General features: G+C 43.2%; 1 protein-coding gene and 1 non-coding gene across 5 annotated transcripts in view; both read left to right on the top strand.

Annotated features, from left to right (window-relative positions):
• The first annotated feature begins 1832 nt into the window (after positions 1 to 1832).
• Positions 1833 to 18044, top strand: part of HAUS6 (HAUS augmin like complex subunit 6) — a 32254-nt gene continuing 16042 nt past the window's right edge. Inside the window, exons 1-12 of one of the 4 annotated variants that reach the window (XM_075594955.1) lie at positions 1833 to 2546; positions 4244 to 4339; positions 5477 to 5545; positions 9091 to 9169; positions 10470 to 10602; positions 10896 to 11040; positions 11495 to 11557; positions 11768 to 11822; positions 12152 to 12325; positions 12620 to 12813; positions 13556 to 13685; positions 13938 to 14040. In XM_075594955.1, the coding sequence (XP_075451070.1) occupies positions 2416 to 2546; positions 4244 to 4339; positions 5477 to 5545; positions 9091 to 9169; positions 10470 to 10602; positions 10896 to 11040; positions 11495 to 11557; positions 11768 to 11822; positions 12152 to 12325; positions 12620 to 12813; positions 13556 to 13685; positions 13938 to 14040 (1372 nt within the window). In that variant the 5' untranslated portion in view covers positions 1833 to 2415. Of the gene's footprint in view, positions 2565 to 4243; positions 4340 to 5476; positions 5546 to 9090; positions 9170 to 10469; positions 10603 to 10895; positions 11041 to 11494; positions 11558 to 11767; positions 11823 to 12151; positions 12326 to 12619; positions 12814 to 13555; positions 13686 to 13937; positions 14041 to 18044 lie in introns of all 4 variants that reach the window. The other 3 variants (XM_075594968.1, XM_075594962.1, XM_075594972.1) reach the window with 3 other exon arrangements.
• On the top strand, positions 13337 to 13465 carry LOC142473319 (small Cajal body-specific RNA 8). The gene has a single exon (XR_012790033.1).

Below are 18044 nucleotides of genomic sequence, written 5' to 3'. Positions count from 1 at the left end.
GAGCAGAGGGTGAGCTCTATATGCAAAGAGGCGGAAGGGCCAAGTTAACCAATGCCCCCTTGTTACCCGAGAAAAGGTGCCTGCCCTGCTTTAAAATACTGGCAAATTGGTGATTGGCTGGCAGAATTCCCACGCTCTGATAAGCTGTTCAGGTTACTGTATGAGGGCCTAAAAGCTTAAGAGGGCCTGCAGCCAAGGGGGAGCACAGATTCCAAGCGCCACACCAACAGCGGCGAAATAACAGATGTCCAGGACTTTTTGTGAGTAACTACCAGTCATTGGAAAGTGCCCTAAAAAGGTGATCTGTAGGAATTTCGTTCCAGAAACAGATTTATTCGTTAGCCCCATCCCCAGTAAGTGTGTTAATCTTGAATTGTGTAACTTTGTGTGTCTGTCTTTTATAAGAAATAAATTACCATTTATTTTACCATCTTGTTTTGCTGAATCAAATGATCCCAGTTATAAAAAGGTGTTGTAGAACCTGGTCTCCCGTGACAAGTACATGTAACCCGGGTCCCTCTGGTCCCCCGTAGACCCCTACCTCCTGGAGCGGTTGCGCTAGGTAGCGGGCAGGTTCTGGTGGCGGCGGGAAGGTTGCGCAGGCGAGCGCATCGCTGGAGGATCCACCAGCTCCCTTTGCAGGGCGCCGCCATGTTGTGATTGGCCGCGCATGTGCAGTATAGGTAGAGCGGCGGCCATTAGTTAGAATAGGCTCCACCAGAGACTACAACCCCCAGAAGCCTCAGTGGCTGCGATCACGTGGGCGCAAACAGCCAATAGGGCTGCAGCAATCCCCTGCTCACGAGATACTTTTCGCGCGTTTTGCTGCCACGTTGGTCGGAGCTGGGACAAGGAAGGGTAGGTTGTGTGTGCAGGGGTCTGTGGCTCCTGCACTAGGCCAGATACCCTCTGTTAGGCCCCAGCTAGGCCCTGACTCCCCTCAGTTTGTGGTTGCTGCTGGGACAGGTCCATAGATAGGGTCACTGCCCCTGTAGTACCAGTGAGAGGGACACAGACAGGACATGGCGGTATCCTGTTCTCAGGTGGTCTGGGACAGACACCTGCTGTCACAGAGACTCTTAAAGGTAGCACAATCCAAGCGGGACCCACCCACCGTAGAGGCGGAGGCGTCGCGGTTCGTCAACGGGTCGTGGACCCCATTTGTATCATCTGAGCTCCCGGGTGTGGACACACCTGGCAGGTATCTATTTCACCAAGTGCACAAACTGGTGGGGGCAGCGCTGTCACACACACGTGGGAGGGTGAATGACTCTATGGACCCCAGGGTGTTGTGTGCTTAGAGGCACCCTAGTACTTGGGAAGGTACACCCGTCGAGGGTGAGAACACAGTGCAAAGTGGGGCACAGTGAAGGGGTACAGCCGTGTGAGGCTTGTATGTTATGGACAGTTAGTATTATTGGACTGAGTAGTAAAACTGTTATATCTATACAGAGGGCAAAGTAAACACGCGGTTTAATGGGTGATATCTTAGACATCGTTTCTTGATTTAATAGACACCTTCCCTATGAGCGGTGGAGAAGATACATATAATTCCCCAATAAATATGATCTAGTCTTGGATAACAATGATAGAAGAAATCGCAGTCCTAATGGTAAGTGATAACTAATCATGTCATCCTATCCTACAGCAACTGTTCAGAGAAGGGCTTTTCTTTTCCGAGTGTACCAACATGGCGTCTGGTACTCATTATATCATTGCCCATGCGTGGAATGACGTCACTGTCAGGCGCGATTAGCGCCGCCGATTCCAATTGGCTGAAGCTCATGTTCCACGCTCCAATATGACGGTGGCCGCGCGGCATCACGATTGGACGGAGCGAACATTCTATTTTGGCGGGTAGTCGGGAGGAGAAGATGGCGGCGTCCGAGGCCCATGACAAATCAAGGCGTTCGAGGATAGAGATAAACGAAGACGCAAACTCTTCGCCCGCAGCCGGGGAGTAAAGGGTTATAAGTCGAGAAAAGACAACACGTCCGGCGCAGAACAGCTTCACCCTCTTACCACCAATCGGACTGGAGAGAACGCGAGCCGGGAAGAAAGGGGGAGCAGAAACTGAGCCACGAATTTGTTTTTAACTTGTCTTCAACCCTTCACCTCTGTTACCCTTAAGCATCGATATATTTATATCCACCCGGTGCCATTTCTCTCCCCTCATCCTCCCCCCGGTCATCCTCTTTCCCTCGCGACCGTTACACTAAGCTCGCGCGGCGGTTACTTTTCAAAAGAGCCGCCGCGTCTTCAACATATACCTGCAGCTGGAGCCAACCACCTGAGCGGGGGACGAGGGGGGAGTTTATGCTCCACTTGGGGGGGGGGGATTGGTCCAGGTTCGCATCACACCCCCCACCCCCTGTATAGTCTGATCTCATCCTGTACAGCCCGCGCGCCGCCAAGATGACACAGAGCGCGTCCCCCCGCGGCTGGCAGAAGGAGCACGTGTGGCTGGCGCTGCAGGGACTCGGGTTCGAGCCCGGGGCGGAGGCGGCTGCGGCCGGCAAGACCCTCTCTCACGTCACCCTGGGAGTGTGAGTACAGTATGCCAGGTACTCGCGAGCTCCGGTGGGATTTCATGCTGCAGTCACGTATTTACTTGGCACCAGCACAGCTCCCAGGTTTCCCACTTTAGCGTACTCTTCACCTGTACCCATTTAAAACCAGATGTGCATGTGGGAGCACTGCCTTTCTGCCACTCATTACTGCAGCTTGACATCAATGACCGATTTTGATAAATGATCAGCAAGTTACAGGGAATTGATCATTTAAGACCCAAAATGCAAGTGCTTTGTGATTTAAAAAAAAAACTTGTTGCGTGTTAAATGTGCCTTTTTATAGGAGGTGCTGACTTGGTTGTAATATCCCTCATTCACAGACTAAAGTCTACAGTACCTATTTTCACGTGCCAGTATCGTTCGTTTAAATATTTGGTGTCATGGGCTTATAGGAAGCCACAAAGGGATGACATCATGGCTTTCGTATTAGTTCGTTGTACTTTTAAACCGGCCATGTGTTGAACCCAGCCAGGGTAGCTACGGACGTAAGTATCTCTGGAAACAGGGAGTCCCTGGAGCTGAAATTAACACGGTTCTGCTTTTGGAGGACCCCTGCTTCAAAACTATTACAAAGTTGCCATGGCTGCCCCTTTAAAATCCGACACTACTGATTTAGAAAGTGAATTGGAAATTGTTTTCCGGTGAGAACTCTAGACCAGGGGGTGCAAACTTTCCCCTGCGCGCCCCCTGTCTGGTCTTCCCATCCTGCTCGCGCCACCCTCCTTACCTTGTCTCCGGCGTCATGATGCCGCATTGCCATGGCGACGCGTCACCGACAGTAAGGAAAGTTGCAGAGCCCCCCCCAGCATTTCATTTAATGCCTTTGGGAAGAGCGCATGGCCTCTAACCGCTGGGCGCCTCCCCTCCCATGAAAATCTTGCACCAGTGCTCTAGACCCTTGCCGTATGAATAAACTTTGTTATGCTGTAGCCCTCACCCACCTCACCACCAGCGTTATGGTAATGACAATGCAGTTACCTCAAGTAATAAACTGTGCAATCTCAATGTGTTCATGTATCACCCCCAGTCAGTTAACTTTCCTATTGTTTTATTGAAATAATTCTAAAAAGCATTGTAATCTAGATTCAGGCAAGATGAGAGCGGTTACAAATTCCCGAGAGAAGAGATGTGTAAGGCTAGGTACTAGCTGCAGGCGGCGCGCGCCTCTCGCCAGCCCCTTACCTCCTCCTTAGCTGTCCCCAGTGGCGCCTCGCTCCCCAGCTCACTGCGCACGGTGACGCATCAGCCAGCAAGGGCAACAACGGGATTGTGTTCCCATGCGGCGACGCGTGGTGTGGCAGGGAGCCAATGCTGGGGGGTGGATCCTTCCTCAACCATGCTCAGCCCTACATGCTGGACACACAGATCAGAAAATGTGCATCATGGCTGCGCTCACCCGACCCGTTTTGGCCATGCCCCGCGCCTAAAAACGACTCCCTACAAATCGCGGTGTAGTGCACGCGCCACCTGGATGCAGTGCGGGCGCATGCAGCGGGGCCTTAGCCTAAAGATAGTGTTTCTGTGGTGGAGCTATTGGTTGTTTGCAATGCGTTGCTGTCTCTGTCACAAATGGGGAATTACTGTATAAACAAAGCCTTTGCATGTTCAGTTCTTCTTGCCTTTACGTCAGACATTTCAGTGACTTTTTTTTTTTTACTTTTTATTTGAACTAGGAACATGTTTGACAAGCCCAATAAGGATGCGTTTTACATGGTTTTCCACTACTTATTTGCAAAGCTGGATAGTACCCGGTGCAAGGAGGTTTTCAGGTAAGTTTGAAGTACCTCCCATAATCACCTTGAAAAGCCCTGCCACAGTCAAACCGGTTTCCCTTATGTTGACAGCATTTTGTTCATTTATGAATTGGCTGCTGTCATTCTTTCTGTCATTGGTTTACTTGTATGATCCTTTATGTAAACTATACTTATGTCTTGCTAGTACTTACAAGTACTGTTTTTTAAAGAATGTTTCACTGTCAAAAACCAGAACATGATCCTACTCATAATCTACAGGAAGATGCTCCTTCTTTGACTGGTAACATTGACTAGTTTACAGCAGAGCGGATGTTTGGATGCCATCTTCAACCTGTGACTACTTTTATCCCTATGTATTGGTAGGTGAGGATGGACTGCTTGTGTAGGAGGCAGCGAACCATTCAATATGTCTTTTGGCGGTGGAGTGGCTTGTAGTGAAGGGCTTGTTCAAGTTGGCGAGCAAGGTAGAACAGTGCATCTCTGACCGTTATTTCAGGAAACCATGCTGCATCGTTCAATTGGTGGCTATGCAGGCATGTTTTATAGACTGGTTTGGTCCTATGAGAATGGACACCATCTTTTAGGGAATGTTTTCATTACATGATTTTCTGTCCAAAGTGTAAAAGTCCTGTAGTACAGTATGTTTGCTGCTTTGTGAGCAGAGTAGTGTTTCTATTCACCTGGGCATGTCTAGAGTGACTGTAACAACCTGAAGATTCCCAAAAGCCTTGGTGTAGGCAAAATATCCAAATACTAAGCGAACTATTGAGTTTAAAAGACTTCAGACCATCTAGGGACACTAGCAGATGTTTCATAAGGCATTTTATGATAGCATTAGGTTTGAGAAACTGATTTCATTCCAGTAGTAGACGGGCATGCCTTTTCTCTCAAGTGTCCAAATAAAAAGCTTATCAGATTAATTGATGCGCTCTAATTACCATTTCACCTTTTATTTCTACTTGGTTGTGATGTATCTCTATTTAAACAAATACATTTATCCACCACTAATCCCATAATTGAATAGAAGGCTCTGCACATGTTGATGGGTAAAAACTGTGCTACTAGTTGAAGATTGTTTAGGAAGTCAGTATCTCTTCTACATGAAAGTAACTGGAAAGGAGAACCCGCATTCAAGTTTCCTTCTCCTCACAGGTGCTTGCATATATGGTTAAGGACTGCAGAAGTTGCATTGCAACCTCCACTTATAAAAGGCATACAAGGGTAATTATAAAACATACAGAACACCTACAAGCTCAAATTGAACCCCCAAAATACCGTATATAAGTTTTTCTGGATGTGCACTGAGCTTTGTCTGTGTTTTATGTTATGTCTCTGGTTTTAAATACAAGGGTAATTGCCTCATACTTCTACAAGAAGATGTATGTATCTCTTTATTTAGTGACCTCCAGGTATACTCTACAAAACAGGTGACGTAATATAAAACAATGGCAATAAGTGCTTCAGACATAGATTTTAATCTCTTTGAGGCAGGGACACTTTCCTATTCTAAGTGGCAAGAAGATACCAGAGTCTGACATTTATTTATTTATAAAATATTTTACCAGGAAGTAATACATTGAGAGTTACCTCTCGTTTTCAAGTATGTCCTGGGCACAGAGTTAAGACAAATAATACATGGTTACAAATACAGTAACATAAATGAACAGAGTATACATTATATACAAGACATTGCATGCACAGTTAAAGAAAATATATATTATGGGCGTATGAAACAGTTACAGACCAGATTAAAATGTGAGACAGCCTTAGATTTGAAAGAATTTAAACTGGTGGTGGGTGTGAGAGTCTCCGGTAGGTTGCCCCAGTTTTGGGGTGCATGGTAAGAGGAGGAGCGGCCGGATACTTTGTTGAGCCGTGGGACCATGAACAGTCTTTTGGAGTCTGATCTCAGGTGATAGGTGCTGCAAGTGGTAGGAGTGAGGAGCTTGTTCAGATAGCTGGGTAGCTTGCCCATAAAGAATTTAAAGGCAAGACAGGAAAGGTGAACTTTGCGCCTAGACTCGAGTGATGACCAATCTAGTTCTTTGAGCATTTCGCAGTTATGTGTGTTGTAGTTGCATTGGAGAACAAAACGACAAATTGAATTGTAGAGGGTGTCAAGTTTGCTAAGGTGGGTTTGAGGTGCCGAGCCATATACTATGTCTCCATAGTCAATAATTGGCATTAGCATATGCTGTGCGATACGCTTTCTGACCAGGAAGCGTAGGGAGGATTTGCTCCTGTAAAGTACCCCTAGTTTGGCATAGGTCTTGGTTGTCAGGGTATCAATGTGCATTCCGAATGTTAAGTGGGAGTCAAACCATAAGCCCAGGTATTTAAAACTAGTGACAGGGGTTAGGGTGGTGTTAGTGTTGGTTCAAATCTGGAGCTTAGTCTTTGGAAGCTTTAAAAATTTAGTCTTGGTCCCGAATACCATTGTTACAGTCTTGTCAGTGTTTAAAAACCGTTTGTTGTGGGAAATCTAGTTTTCGAGTCTCAAAAAGTCAGACTGAAGTATGTGTTGAAGGTCAGAGAGGCTTTGGCTGTGTGCATATAGGATTGTGTCATCTGCATACATGTGTATTGAGGCTTCCTTACAAGCTGTGGGAAGATCATTGATGAACACTGAGAAGAGTAGGGGCCCCAGAACAGAGCCTTGCGGGACACCACTTGTGATATCCAGGGGGTTAGAGTTAGAGCCAGAGATGAACACATGTTGGGATCTACCTGATAGGTAGGACTGAAACCAGTTTAAAGCATGCTTCCCTATTCCAGAGCTCTGGAGTTTGTTAAGCAGGATAACATGATCGACTGTGTCAAAAGCCTTTGCAAAATCTAGGAATACTGCACCAGTGAGTTGTCCCCGTTCCATTCCACACCTGATTTCATTGCAAACTTTTAGCAGGGTAGTTACGGTGGAGTGTTTGGGGCGAAGGCAGATTGGAATTGGTTAGGGAAATTTGTCTTGTTATAGTAATTGCTTAATTGGGAGTGGACACATTTTCCCATGACTTTGGATAGAATTGGGAGAAGAGAGATTGGCCTGTAGTTTGAGAGTGTTTTTGTCCCCACTTTTGAAGATTGGGACCTCTGGCAGTTTTCCAGGTCTTAGGGATATGGCCTGCAGACAGGATAGAGTTGACTATGGAAGCAATTGGTTTGGCAATGGCTGGGGCACCAAGTCGTAGGAACCTAGATTGTAGTAACTCAGGTCCACATTGGCTGCTTAGTTTTAGTTTGAGGAGCGCTCGTGTAATCTCTTCGGATACTGGGCCAAATTGAAAGTTGTGGACAGTGTTGGGAGGGAGTGGGGCTATGTGGGTACTCCCAGGATGAGATTCAGGTTTGTGGTTTGGGCTGCGTTTCGATAAGTTAGTAGCACACCCCACAAAGTAATCATTGAATGCATTTGCAATGTCAGTGGGGTTTGTCAGAGTAATATCCCCCTTAGTGATATTACTTGGTTGTTGATGGTTAGGAGGCTGGAATATATTGTTGATAACCTTCCAGAAGTTAGCTGGGTTTGATGTATTCTGGTGGAGATTGTCAGAGTAATATTGTGCTTTTGCATGCCTTGTTTGCCTTGTGCACATGTTCCGCAGGCATCTGTAGCGATTGAGATCCTTGGTAGTGCCAGTTACTTTGTAGCTTTTCCACAAGGTATCCCTGAACTGGTAGAGTGCTATAAGGTCAGTTATAACCCATGGAAGGTGGGCCCCCGTACCCTTATTTTGCGTAGTGGAGCATGGGTATCGCAGAGTTTTAAGAACTCTGATTGGAAATAGTCGAGCGCAGAATCAGGGTCGGGAATTAAATCAATTCTGTGCCATGGGCAGTTGGTAAGGTCATCCAGAAACTGTTGTGGAAACATTTGCAAAGGAGCAATGTGGGTCACAATTAACCTTTAAATTATTTTTTTTTAAATAGGAATCCTAAAATGTATGCATTACGCTCTGGTGCTATCACTTAGTGGCAGTATTAAACAGTGGTAATTTAGCCCATGTGTTGGATATTGATGTACTAAATATCAAGGTTTATCAGACTCCCAGAAAGAGCAAAATGTCTGGCCTCCCTGTCAGAACAGACCAGGACAGGCAAAGGCACTTAGTATATTTGGACTATTGGATTATGCTCCGTAAACGACATCGCTTTATCTTCTGTAAGATAGGGAGTGATGCGTTGTAGAGGCCAGCGGCAGGATGTTCAATATGTCTTCTAGTGTTTCCACGCTTCGTAATTGTTGTCCTGCCATTGGGTTCTTGCCTATTTTTCCAGTTCTGTCGCCATGGGAACCAACCATCCCCATTTTCCACCCGGGCTTGTGACCGCTATTGGCTTGGCTCACTTAGTATATGGAAGAGGAGGGCAGGACCTGAGCATTGTGAAAGCTGCCAACCGCTAATGGACGTGAAACTTTCGAAGATTTATTTACAACTTAATAAACCTTTGAATTTTTAATCTGACAACCAAGTCTTTCAAAGATTTAACACTTGTGTGCACACTTCCTACACGAGCAGAAAATATTTTCATTGGGTTTAGTCCAGATCATACATCTGTTTAGGTGTTGCTAGAGACAAAATAGTTTTCTGCAGCTCTAAAAGAAGAGCCCTGAAATGTGACGGATCCCACATCACTACGACCTAAAATTGTTGCCCTTAATTTATTTCCCAGCTATTTACTAAAAACTGTGCTGTTTGAGTTCTTTTTGTATGTGCAGCCAGGCTATCACAAGCTAAACACAATTGTGTGCTTTTTATGTACAACAGGTATTGTTGGCCCCCGTTGGACAAGAAGAGAGATGCAGAGTTTAGAAAAGCATGCTGTGAGTGGCTGCGAAAGATTTCAGTAAGTGCTTTATTCTGTTACTCCATTCCACAAATCTTCACACTTTGGCTGCACTACAATTGGTAGGGTAATACAAGGGGAAGACCAGCAAAATACTATGTGTAGTGTAGTGTGTTCTGTTGTATAAATAGCATGTTCTTGTATAGCACTGCTAGTTTTATGCAGCGCTTTACAGAGACATTTTTGCAGGCACAGGTCCCTGCCCCATAGAGCTTACAATTTATTTTTTGGTGCCTGAGGCACAGGGAGGTAAAGTGACTTGCCCAAGGTCACGAGGAGCTGACTCCAGGAATTGAACCAGGTTCGCTTCAAACTCGGTGCCAGTCAGTATCTTCACTCACTGAGCCACTCCTTCTCCCTGTTAATGTATTAAAAATACAATGTTATACGCTTCTCTCAAAAAACCTAGTGAGCTAAAAAAAGCATTGATATGAGAACCTCAGGGCTGCTTCCTGTGACTCGGTGGTGCAGGCTTCATCCGGCATTCTGAGCTTCCTGCTTCAGTCTGTAGTGTTCCCCTTGCCTTCCAGTGAGAGTGGAACACAGTTTCCACCATGTCACCCACCGCTGTTTCCTGACAAGCCAATTTCTTCACTATAGTGTGGATTTGTGGAATTCACTTTTTCAATCTTGGGAGTCTCCGTTTACACTTCTTCTCTCCCCCTCCCCCCCCCCTCCCTTCTTTTTTTTGTTTTTTTTGAGATTTCAATGTCTTCATGGCATAATTTCACTTAAACTTTGTTTTGCTGCAACGTTGCCGACTGGGTTTGAAGAACTGTTGGAAAATAAATAGACCCGGTGCTACCTCCTAAATTGTCTTAAAATGTATTACTGCAGATATACAATTTAAGTCCTTAACAAGTGGTTGAAAGTTTTGACCAATGATTTAGGCCTGCTAACCACATCAAGGTAAATTCCTATTTAGCAGGTACCAACTATGTATGTATATATTTTACATTTTCTTGCCACATTATTTCATTTTTAAAAATTATTTTTTTTGTTTTTAATCTTTCACCAGATCTTTATATGGATCTTGTTGAGCACATACTATTTCCACTGTTGGATAAGTCGAATGTAACTTTTTAGCACACTGACTTTTTTAAAATTTTGTTTCTGTTCTGGTCCTGCCATAGAAAGATTACAAACAATCTCCAATACATCAGCAAAAGCGGTTAAGTTTATAACCGTTAAGTGTAGTATCACTACAAAACGTGTACAGTATATACCTTTTTGTACATGTGTTTTTCCTTTATATATGCTAGGGACATTTGTTGTTGCTTATTCATACTACTTTCCTTAGGATGACTCTCGTATTGGATTTCCTCAAGTGGTGGCTTCCACATTTCTTTCTCCTGGTGGACCGAAGTTTGTGCAGCTGTTGTACCACTTTACAAAATATGTCCTGTTACAACATATTGAAAAAGATTCTGAGCGTAAGTTTTACTGTCTTTTATCTCCCTTTTACATTCTCCAGTGCCATCTTCTAGTGGAGTCCTTCAATCCTTCAATACAGTCATGGCTCTTAGTTTCACCTAGGTGGCACTGTAGGTATTATTGAAAATAAATTGCACAGGGTTTTTTTTTTTCTATAGGCGTCAAACAATTCCTGGTCCATAATTGCACACCGCTTATTGGTTTATTACTCCAATGGTTTTCTATGGATTTCAGGTTTGGAATATTTGGATTTCTTTTCTAATGTCCGTTCTTTAAAAACTTTATTGCTTAGGTGCTACTTACATCTCAGAATCTCTGCGTTTGAAGCCACAGGACCCAATGAAAGCATTGACAAGAAATAAGGTGGCACGTCACCGATACTTACAAATGGTGCAGAGAGAAGACTTTGTAATCCGAGAGTATCAGCGAAAAGCACAGTGAGTGTTCAATCCTGGGAGAAACTTGTAGTGTCAAGCTGGAGTTACCTTGAATCACCATTATTTAGTGACTGATATATAAGGTTAGTTTGTACATGTGGCCTAATTATCAATATACACATGTAGACAGCGTAAAAATACTCTTGGTACAATACTTGTTAGACTCTCTAGGATAGGGATTGTCCACAGGATTTACAATCTATATGTAGATTCTATCCTATTTTATACCCGCTCCTATTCCAGTTTTAGATTCAATTTGGCAGTAATAATGTATCGTGTTTAGAATGAAGATGATATAGGAATAATCCAGACTTGACACTTGTGATGTTACACAATCAATAGCAATATCACACCAATTTTTCAGATTGTTGCTGAATCCAACAATGAAAGTTGGCCTAAAATTGTAGGCTTGAAAAACCATGAACTACATATAAATAATCCATTTTGTTTATAGGATGCTGATAAAACAAATAAGGGACTTGCGATCAGAATGTGCAACGTTGCAGAACCAACACAAGTATGTAAACTCGATCTGGTTTTACTACGTGAATATTATAATTATTTAATCCTAGCCTTTGTAACCTTGGCTTTTCCAGATTTTGGAACAATTTTTTTTTTAAACCAAGTGAGACTGTTGCATTAATGCATATATTTTGTTTTGCATGACACTCCTTACTACTGTGTAAGAAAAGCCATTCAAAACCACAATATATTTTTGCTGTTTCAGAATGGCAGAAAACGTGGACAGGGACCACACTAAGAGAGATGACCTAATTCAGAAGGTGAGCATGTATTGATGGTGACTGTACGTTAATTTCTGTAATGACAGTTTTTATGATGTTTATCAAGTAATCCTTGCTTTGTGTCTGCTTAAAATATACCATATGATAGACTGACACATTAAAAAGTTGTTTTTAAGTCCCTGTGATCAATCCAGTATGTTGATGGGAGGCACAAATGAGTGAATATTACGTTTGGAAGGGCTCACCATTTCTTTGGCTTTAGTTTGTCAGAAGGGAAGACTATATATAATTGGAAAAGGTTGTTTAACAGCCCCTTTTGCAGCTTAACACATGTGGTTGCTAACCGGTTTCTTTTGATCCCTCTGAAGATACGATTGATGTGGAGCACAATGATGCAGATACTGAAGACTATGGAGAGGGAGGTGGAAGTTGTGGATTCTGTGGTTAAAGGTCACGTTGACCAGTACTGTCTTGATGGAACAAATGTTACCTTGAACATTCCAAAGCCTTTGGTCTCCAAAATTGAGAGCGAAATACACAGGGTAGGAGTCATTACTGGCTTTCTAATGTCACTTTGCAAGTGTATACATAAAATGTTTTGGTAAGTTCGTACCAGCCTGGGTAGCTTCAAATCAAAACAGATTCAATTGTCTTTCTAGTACTGCAAAATTTGGGGTGTAGGAAAATCTTGCCTTGATTTTGGGATCTTATTTTCTTCTGTCCTAGGAAAGACTTATGATTTTAACAAGCCTTCCCAGTCCCAATTTATGTAGCTTTGCAGGTTTTTTTTTTTAAAGTAATACCACTCCTTTTATGAACATGTTCCATTCCCACAGTTGCAGATGGAGAACGTGTATGAAGCTGGGAAGGTGAATCTTATAACAATTGTTCAGCTGCTAAATGAATCCCTGAAAATGCTGAGGCAGGAACATTGTCAATACGATTGCAAAGGTATACAGCTAGATCTTCCGTATCTTGCTGGGAAAACAAAGTTTGAGACTGAAGTTCTAACAAGATTGAGGCACATGAGGTGAGGCAAATCACTCCATCTGTTTGCTGTTGTGTTCCCATTAACTGTTTTATTTTTTTGTAACTTAATTGTATAGTGTTGTATGACTAATTTTTGTCTCCTCTGGAGCCTCGTGTGACTGACTGCTACAACACTGTTTCATAAATGCTTGGGCATGCCACCCCTTGAAAAACCTTGTCAAAATAGAGTTAAAAAAAATTAGGATGTGTGTAAATTGATTACATTCAATAACCATAGGTATTTATACACCTTAAGCTTGAGTGAGTATATGTTTGATAGAACAAGCATAAAGCGCTTGTGCATAGTTTTCATACAATTTATCTGAATAGAGTTGGTAGCACTGTATTGACATTTGTTAGGCCTCAATGCTTTCTGAATTTTATGTAAAATCTGCAACATATACATGTTTATCATTGAATTGTTAAACGGCTCAATTGCTGCATTGCTTGTCCCAAACTGCCTAAATTAATGATAAGAGAACCTAATACAGCATACAGAAATAGGTGTTGTCCTCTGTTCATGATGGGAGATTGATACACAGAGAGAAGTGAATTGTTCACTCTGTCACCAAATCTCCCTAGAGTATCATTGCCTTTTGATGACCGGGGCGAACTGAGTGAAATCGTAACGGACAGATACGGGGCAGACATGTCATTATTTCAACAAGACTGGCTTTAAGTCCAAGCCTTGGTGTACTGTGTAGTTTGTGAAGCCTGTTATTTTTTTTTTTTTACTGTTGTAGGCATAAAATCAGGAGGGAAGATTTTGTGTCGCTTAACAAGTCCATTGCTGATAAAGAGCGAGAGTGGGAGGAGAAGTGGGAAACGTTGCTTGGCCAATCTCCTTTCAGTCTCCTTAAAGGCCTGAATCCAGTAAGTATTTTGAATGGGTGGGCTTTACAAGTAGCTGATTAACGCAGACTGTACATATCAGGAAACGTTTCTCTAATCACTGCCCTATTCAGTAGTGACTTAATTTACAGATTACAATTTGTGTGATTATTTCTGTTTAAAACGTGTTAAGTTCATGTGACGCTTGCATGCAATACTGAAAGCAGTTCATCTAGGTTTTGGAGTATATTTAATGTTAAATGAACTTTTTTTTTTTTTTGCTTTGTTTGTGAGGTTCTTGAACTTCAACCTCCAATGGCTCCTTTTTCCTTTGACCCTGCCACAGAAGAAGTCTTAAGAAGCAGTGTGTTTTGCCAGTATCCAGCATCTTTTCCAGGTGAGAACACCTAACTGCTGCTGATGCTTGCTCATCAGAGTAATGTGATGTCGCTCACGTTACATACTAGCGTTTAGGGGGATTTCAGGTATCTTATAAAAGTTTAGGAAGAACTTTGTGTAGAATCATGAAAATGTATTATCCCATCTGTTTTCCTAATGTGCTCTTGGAGCAGCAGAAAGCCATTGTTTACATATGTTACTTTTACCCTTGAGTGCCGGTAGGCTTATTTGAGTGCCACGGCCCCGCTGGCACAGTGCTGTCACTTTCCAGGAAACTGAGGAGCAGGCGTCCTTCCTTTCGGTTTCACTACTGGGCAGATGGCATCCTGCTCTCCATGCGGATGCGATCATTGCAGGAACAAACCTTTTTGGGCATTACTTAGTCCAGAGTGCCCGTCCCAATTTTTAATTTTTCTCCTATCTATCTGGACACAATTGAAATATTATGTCCGTGAGTTTGACATGTAATTTGGAGCCCAGTGTAGTCCAAAGATTACCAGGGTGACCTTGGATGCTAGATGTTTTTTATTTTTTATAAACACATCTTTAAAAAAAAAAAGCAGATGCTGGCAGAAGTTAAACTAATAAGCTATGGGGTGTGGGGTTGATGCTTTTAGGGCGGAACAGTTATCAGAGCTGTAATTTTGTGTATCCTAAATGTTTTCTTTTACGGCTGTATCTGTGGATCTCCTTATCGTGTTGCTATCGCTGCCTCTTTTCTTTAACTGGTGGGTCTTTGTCTGCTCTTCAAAGCCCATTAGTTTTCAGAGCTAATGTTTTTTTTTTTTAAACCTAAGTGAAACCCTGTCTTTAATGGGTATGTTAAATTGAACCTTCTAGGTCAGGTCTGCACAACTCCAGTCCTCGAGGGCCGCAAACAGGCCAGGTTTTTAGGCTATCCCTACTTAAGCACAGCTGGCTCAATTAGTGGCTCAGTATGACTGAGCCACTAATTGAGCCAGCTGTGCTGATTTAGGGATATCCTGAAAACCTGGCCTGTTTGCGGCCCTCGAGGACTGGAGTTGTGCAGGTCTGATCTAGGTCATTGCTATTATGTCTGAATACACCACAACCTGTCTTTAATTGGTATGTTAAATGGAACATCTAGCTAGTGTGTTAATCAGAGGTGTGTTTAGCTTCCTGTGGGTGGACGACATTAGACTGGGCTTATATATTGGGGCTATCTCCTTGGGTGGTATATCCCTGTGGATAAGTGTACTCCTGTTCAAGTCAATGTCCTCTATCAACATTCTAGAGACCTAAACTAGCTCTGCCACTACTGCTATGCCGCCTCCTATTTGTATTTGCTTTAACATCACTTTGTTCCAAAGTACACTTTTCAGTCTACAATCCTCATTATTCCTCTCCATACATATATCTCAATTTTTCCACTCTTCATTCATATGAATTTCTTTCCTATCTGCGCCCTTTAACACTACTCAACAATACACCCTGCACTAAAACACAGTTGTAACCCTACCGATCCCCTGTCAACCTCCATCCCCTCCTTTTCTCCTGTGCCCACGGGAATGCTCGCTCCCTTTACAACATGTTTGGTCTCTGTACATTACTACATTTTCCTCTCACTGCTACTCTTTTCTGTAACTGAGGCTTTAGTCAGTCTGACTGCACTGGAAGCTGCCTTCTTATAGTGGCCTTTCTCCCACACTCCGTGCCCTCGTGGAGGCGTGGAGCTCCTCTCCATCTACCTTCCAATCTATCTTCCTTCCTTCCACACTGTTCAGCTTCTTTTTATATATTTATTTTTTTATTTTTTGTCCTTTCCCTCTCCACATGGTGGTCATCAATTGTCCACCTACCTCTACTTATCCCCCATCTTTCTCTCATGAAATCCTGACTACATTCTGTTCTCCGACTCAATTTCTCTTCCCCTTGGTGGATTTCAACTGCAATATTTGTCCCCCCCTGTCAGAGATGCATATTTGATTATTAAGTATTATTTTGCTTCCTTGAATGCCGACTCGTTCATTAATCCACTAGGGGTATAGTAGAGCTTGTCCAATCCAGTATAAGTAAATGCTCAGCAATAAATGACAAGTAGATTTGCAGCATTGTAGAACTTAATTTGTGTACTTAAAGCAGAGATACAAGCTGGATGGAAACTGCTTCATGTTCACTCTCAAAGTCACTGACCAACATTACATGTTATAGACTGTATACAGACTGATTACTCAATACAGATTAACTACTCCTCTTAATGGCTAACAAAGCTAAACTTGTATTTCTGGTATTTTCTATTCTATATACTGCTTTCCTTCTTCAAGGCTTTCATGTGTTTAGTTTTGTGTGGTTGGCACCCACCTGACATGGCATCCCATTGTTTTAACGGTATCAATCAGGATGAGTCATTACAATTAGCTGTAGTGTCATGAGTCAAAATGCACGGTGTGTGTGTATACCACAACCTAATACTTATTACATTGCATGCTGAATCAATGCACTCCTATCCACACACCCCTCTCCCCTTGGCTTCCCATTTTCTCCCTAATCTCTTCTTTTTTGCCTTCACCAATGGACAGCAGCAGGCAGCACCCACAAGGATAGCCACTACCTGGACATGGTGTTCACACATTTCTTTTCATTTCCCCTTTCCTCTCTGCCATCTTATTTTCTCTGTTCCCTTCTCTACCTCAATATACCCCTCGTTTACTGGAGAGACCTGGGCTCTTTTAATCCACCGGCTCTTGATGCCACTATGCGCTCAGCTACAGACTGATGACCTGGTCATGAACTATAACTCTGCGCACTATCCTGCTGTTCTACATGCACTCCTGGAGGAAATTTCATACAGTCGCAGACTTCCTTCACTGCAAATATATTTATCTTATTCTGTTTCGACACTCCCAGGCTAAACAACCTACTTTTCTTCCATAATCAACACTCTTCTAACACACCACCTCTTCCCTTTTTTTTCTTTCATTTCAACTCAGGACTTTGACTATTTCAAGACACAAGTGGATTTCGTTCACCTAAGACATTCCCTCTGTATCCTCCTTTTTCTATTCTCAGCTCTCCTGCCTGCCTGCCTTTTACTCTTCTCCCTGGCAGAGGACGTGTCATTACTGATCTTTTTTTCCCTTCACCACCTGCCCTCTTGACCCCATTCCCTCCCATCTACTCAAACCTCTTGCTCTTACTCTAATCCCTACAAACATTTTCAACTCCTCCTTACACTGGTACTGTATACCTTTACTCAAACAAGCTTGACCCTACCTGTCTCCATTTTGCCTCAACTCCTTGAACACCTTGTATTCTTTTGCTTGATCCATTTTCTTGCCTCCTATTCTTTCCTAGATTCCCTACAATCTGGCTTCTGCACTGCTCACTCCACCAAAACAGCCCTTACCAAAATAACTAATGACCTCCATGCTGCCAGAGACTAAGGTCATTACAGAAAACACAAAAACACAGCGCACAACGCTCATACTGCATTAAAAGAAATAATATTCCAATCAAACAGTACAGGTAAGTATTGTGTACATCAAGGGAGAAAAAACCCAGCATGTCAGGGGTTAATGTTACCCATGCGCCAACCGGATCTCCAAACAGGATATTGTCTGTTGTTTAAACCGCTTCCAGCCCCTGGGTCTTTCGATCCATAAACGAAGTCAGTATATCCTCGGTAGTCCTGCTATTGGAGGTGGAAGTCCCAGCAGACTCGTTATTAACGAGGATGGTAATTCCGTTGGTTAGGTTGGTTTCTCACGGTGGCTTGGTGCACACTCGCAACCCCCCCGAGTGTGCACCAAGCCACCGTGAGAGACCAGCCTAACCAACGGAATTACCATCCTCGTTAATAACGAGTCTGCTGGGACTTCCACCTCCAATAGCAGGACTACCGAGGATATACTGACTTCGTTTAAGGATCGAAAGACCCAGAGGCTGGAAGCTGCTTAAACAACAGACGATATCCTGTTTGGAGATCCGGTTGGCGAATGGGTAACATTAACCCCTGACATGTTGGTTTTTTTCTCCCTTGAT

This window comes from Ascaphus truei, chromosome 1 (assembly GCF_040206685.1).
Source record: "Ascaphus truei isolate aAscTru1 chromosome 1, aAscTru1.hap1, whole genome shotgun sequence".
Taxonomy (NCBI): Eukaryota; Metazoa; Chordata; class Amphibia; order Anura; family Ascaphidae; genus Ascaphus; species Ascaphus truei.
The sequence above is the reverse complement of the archived record's forward strand: the minus strand, read 5'-3'. Positions and strand labels throughout refer to the sequence as shown.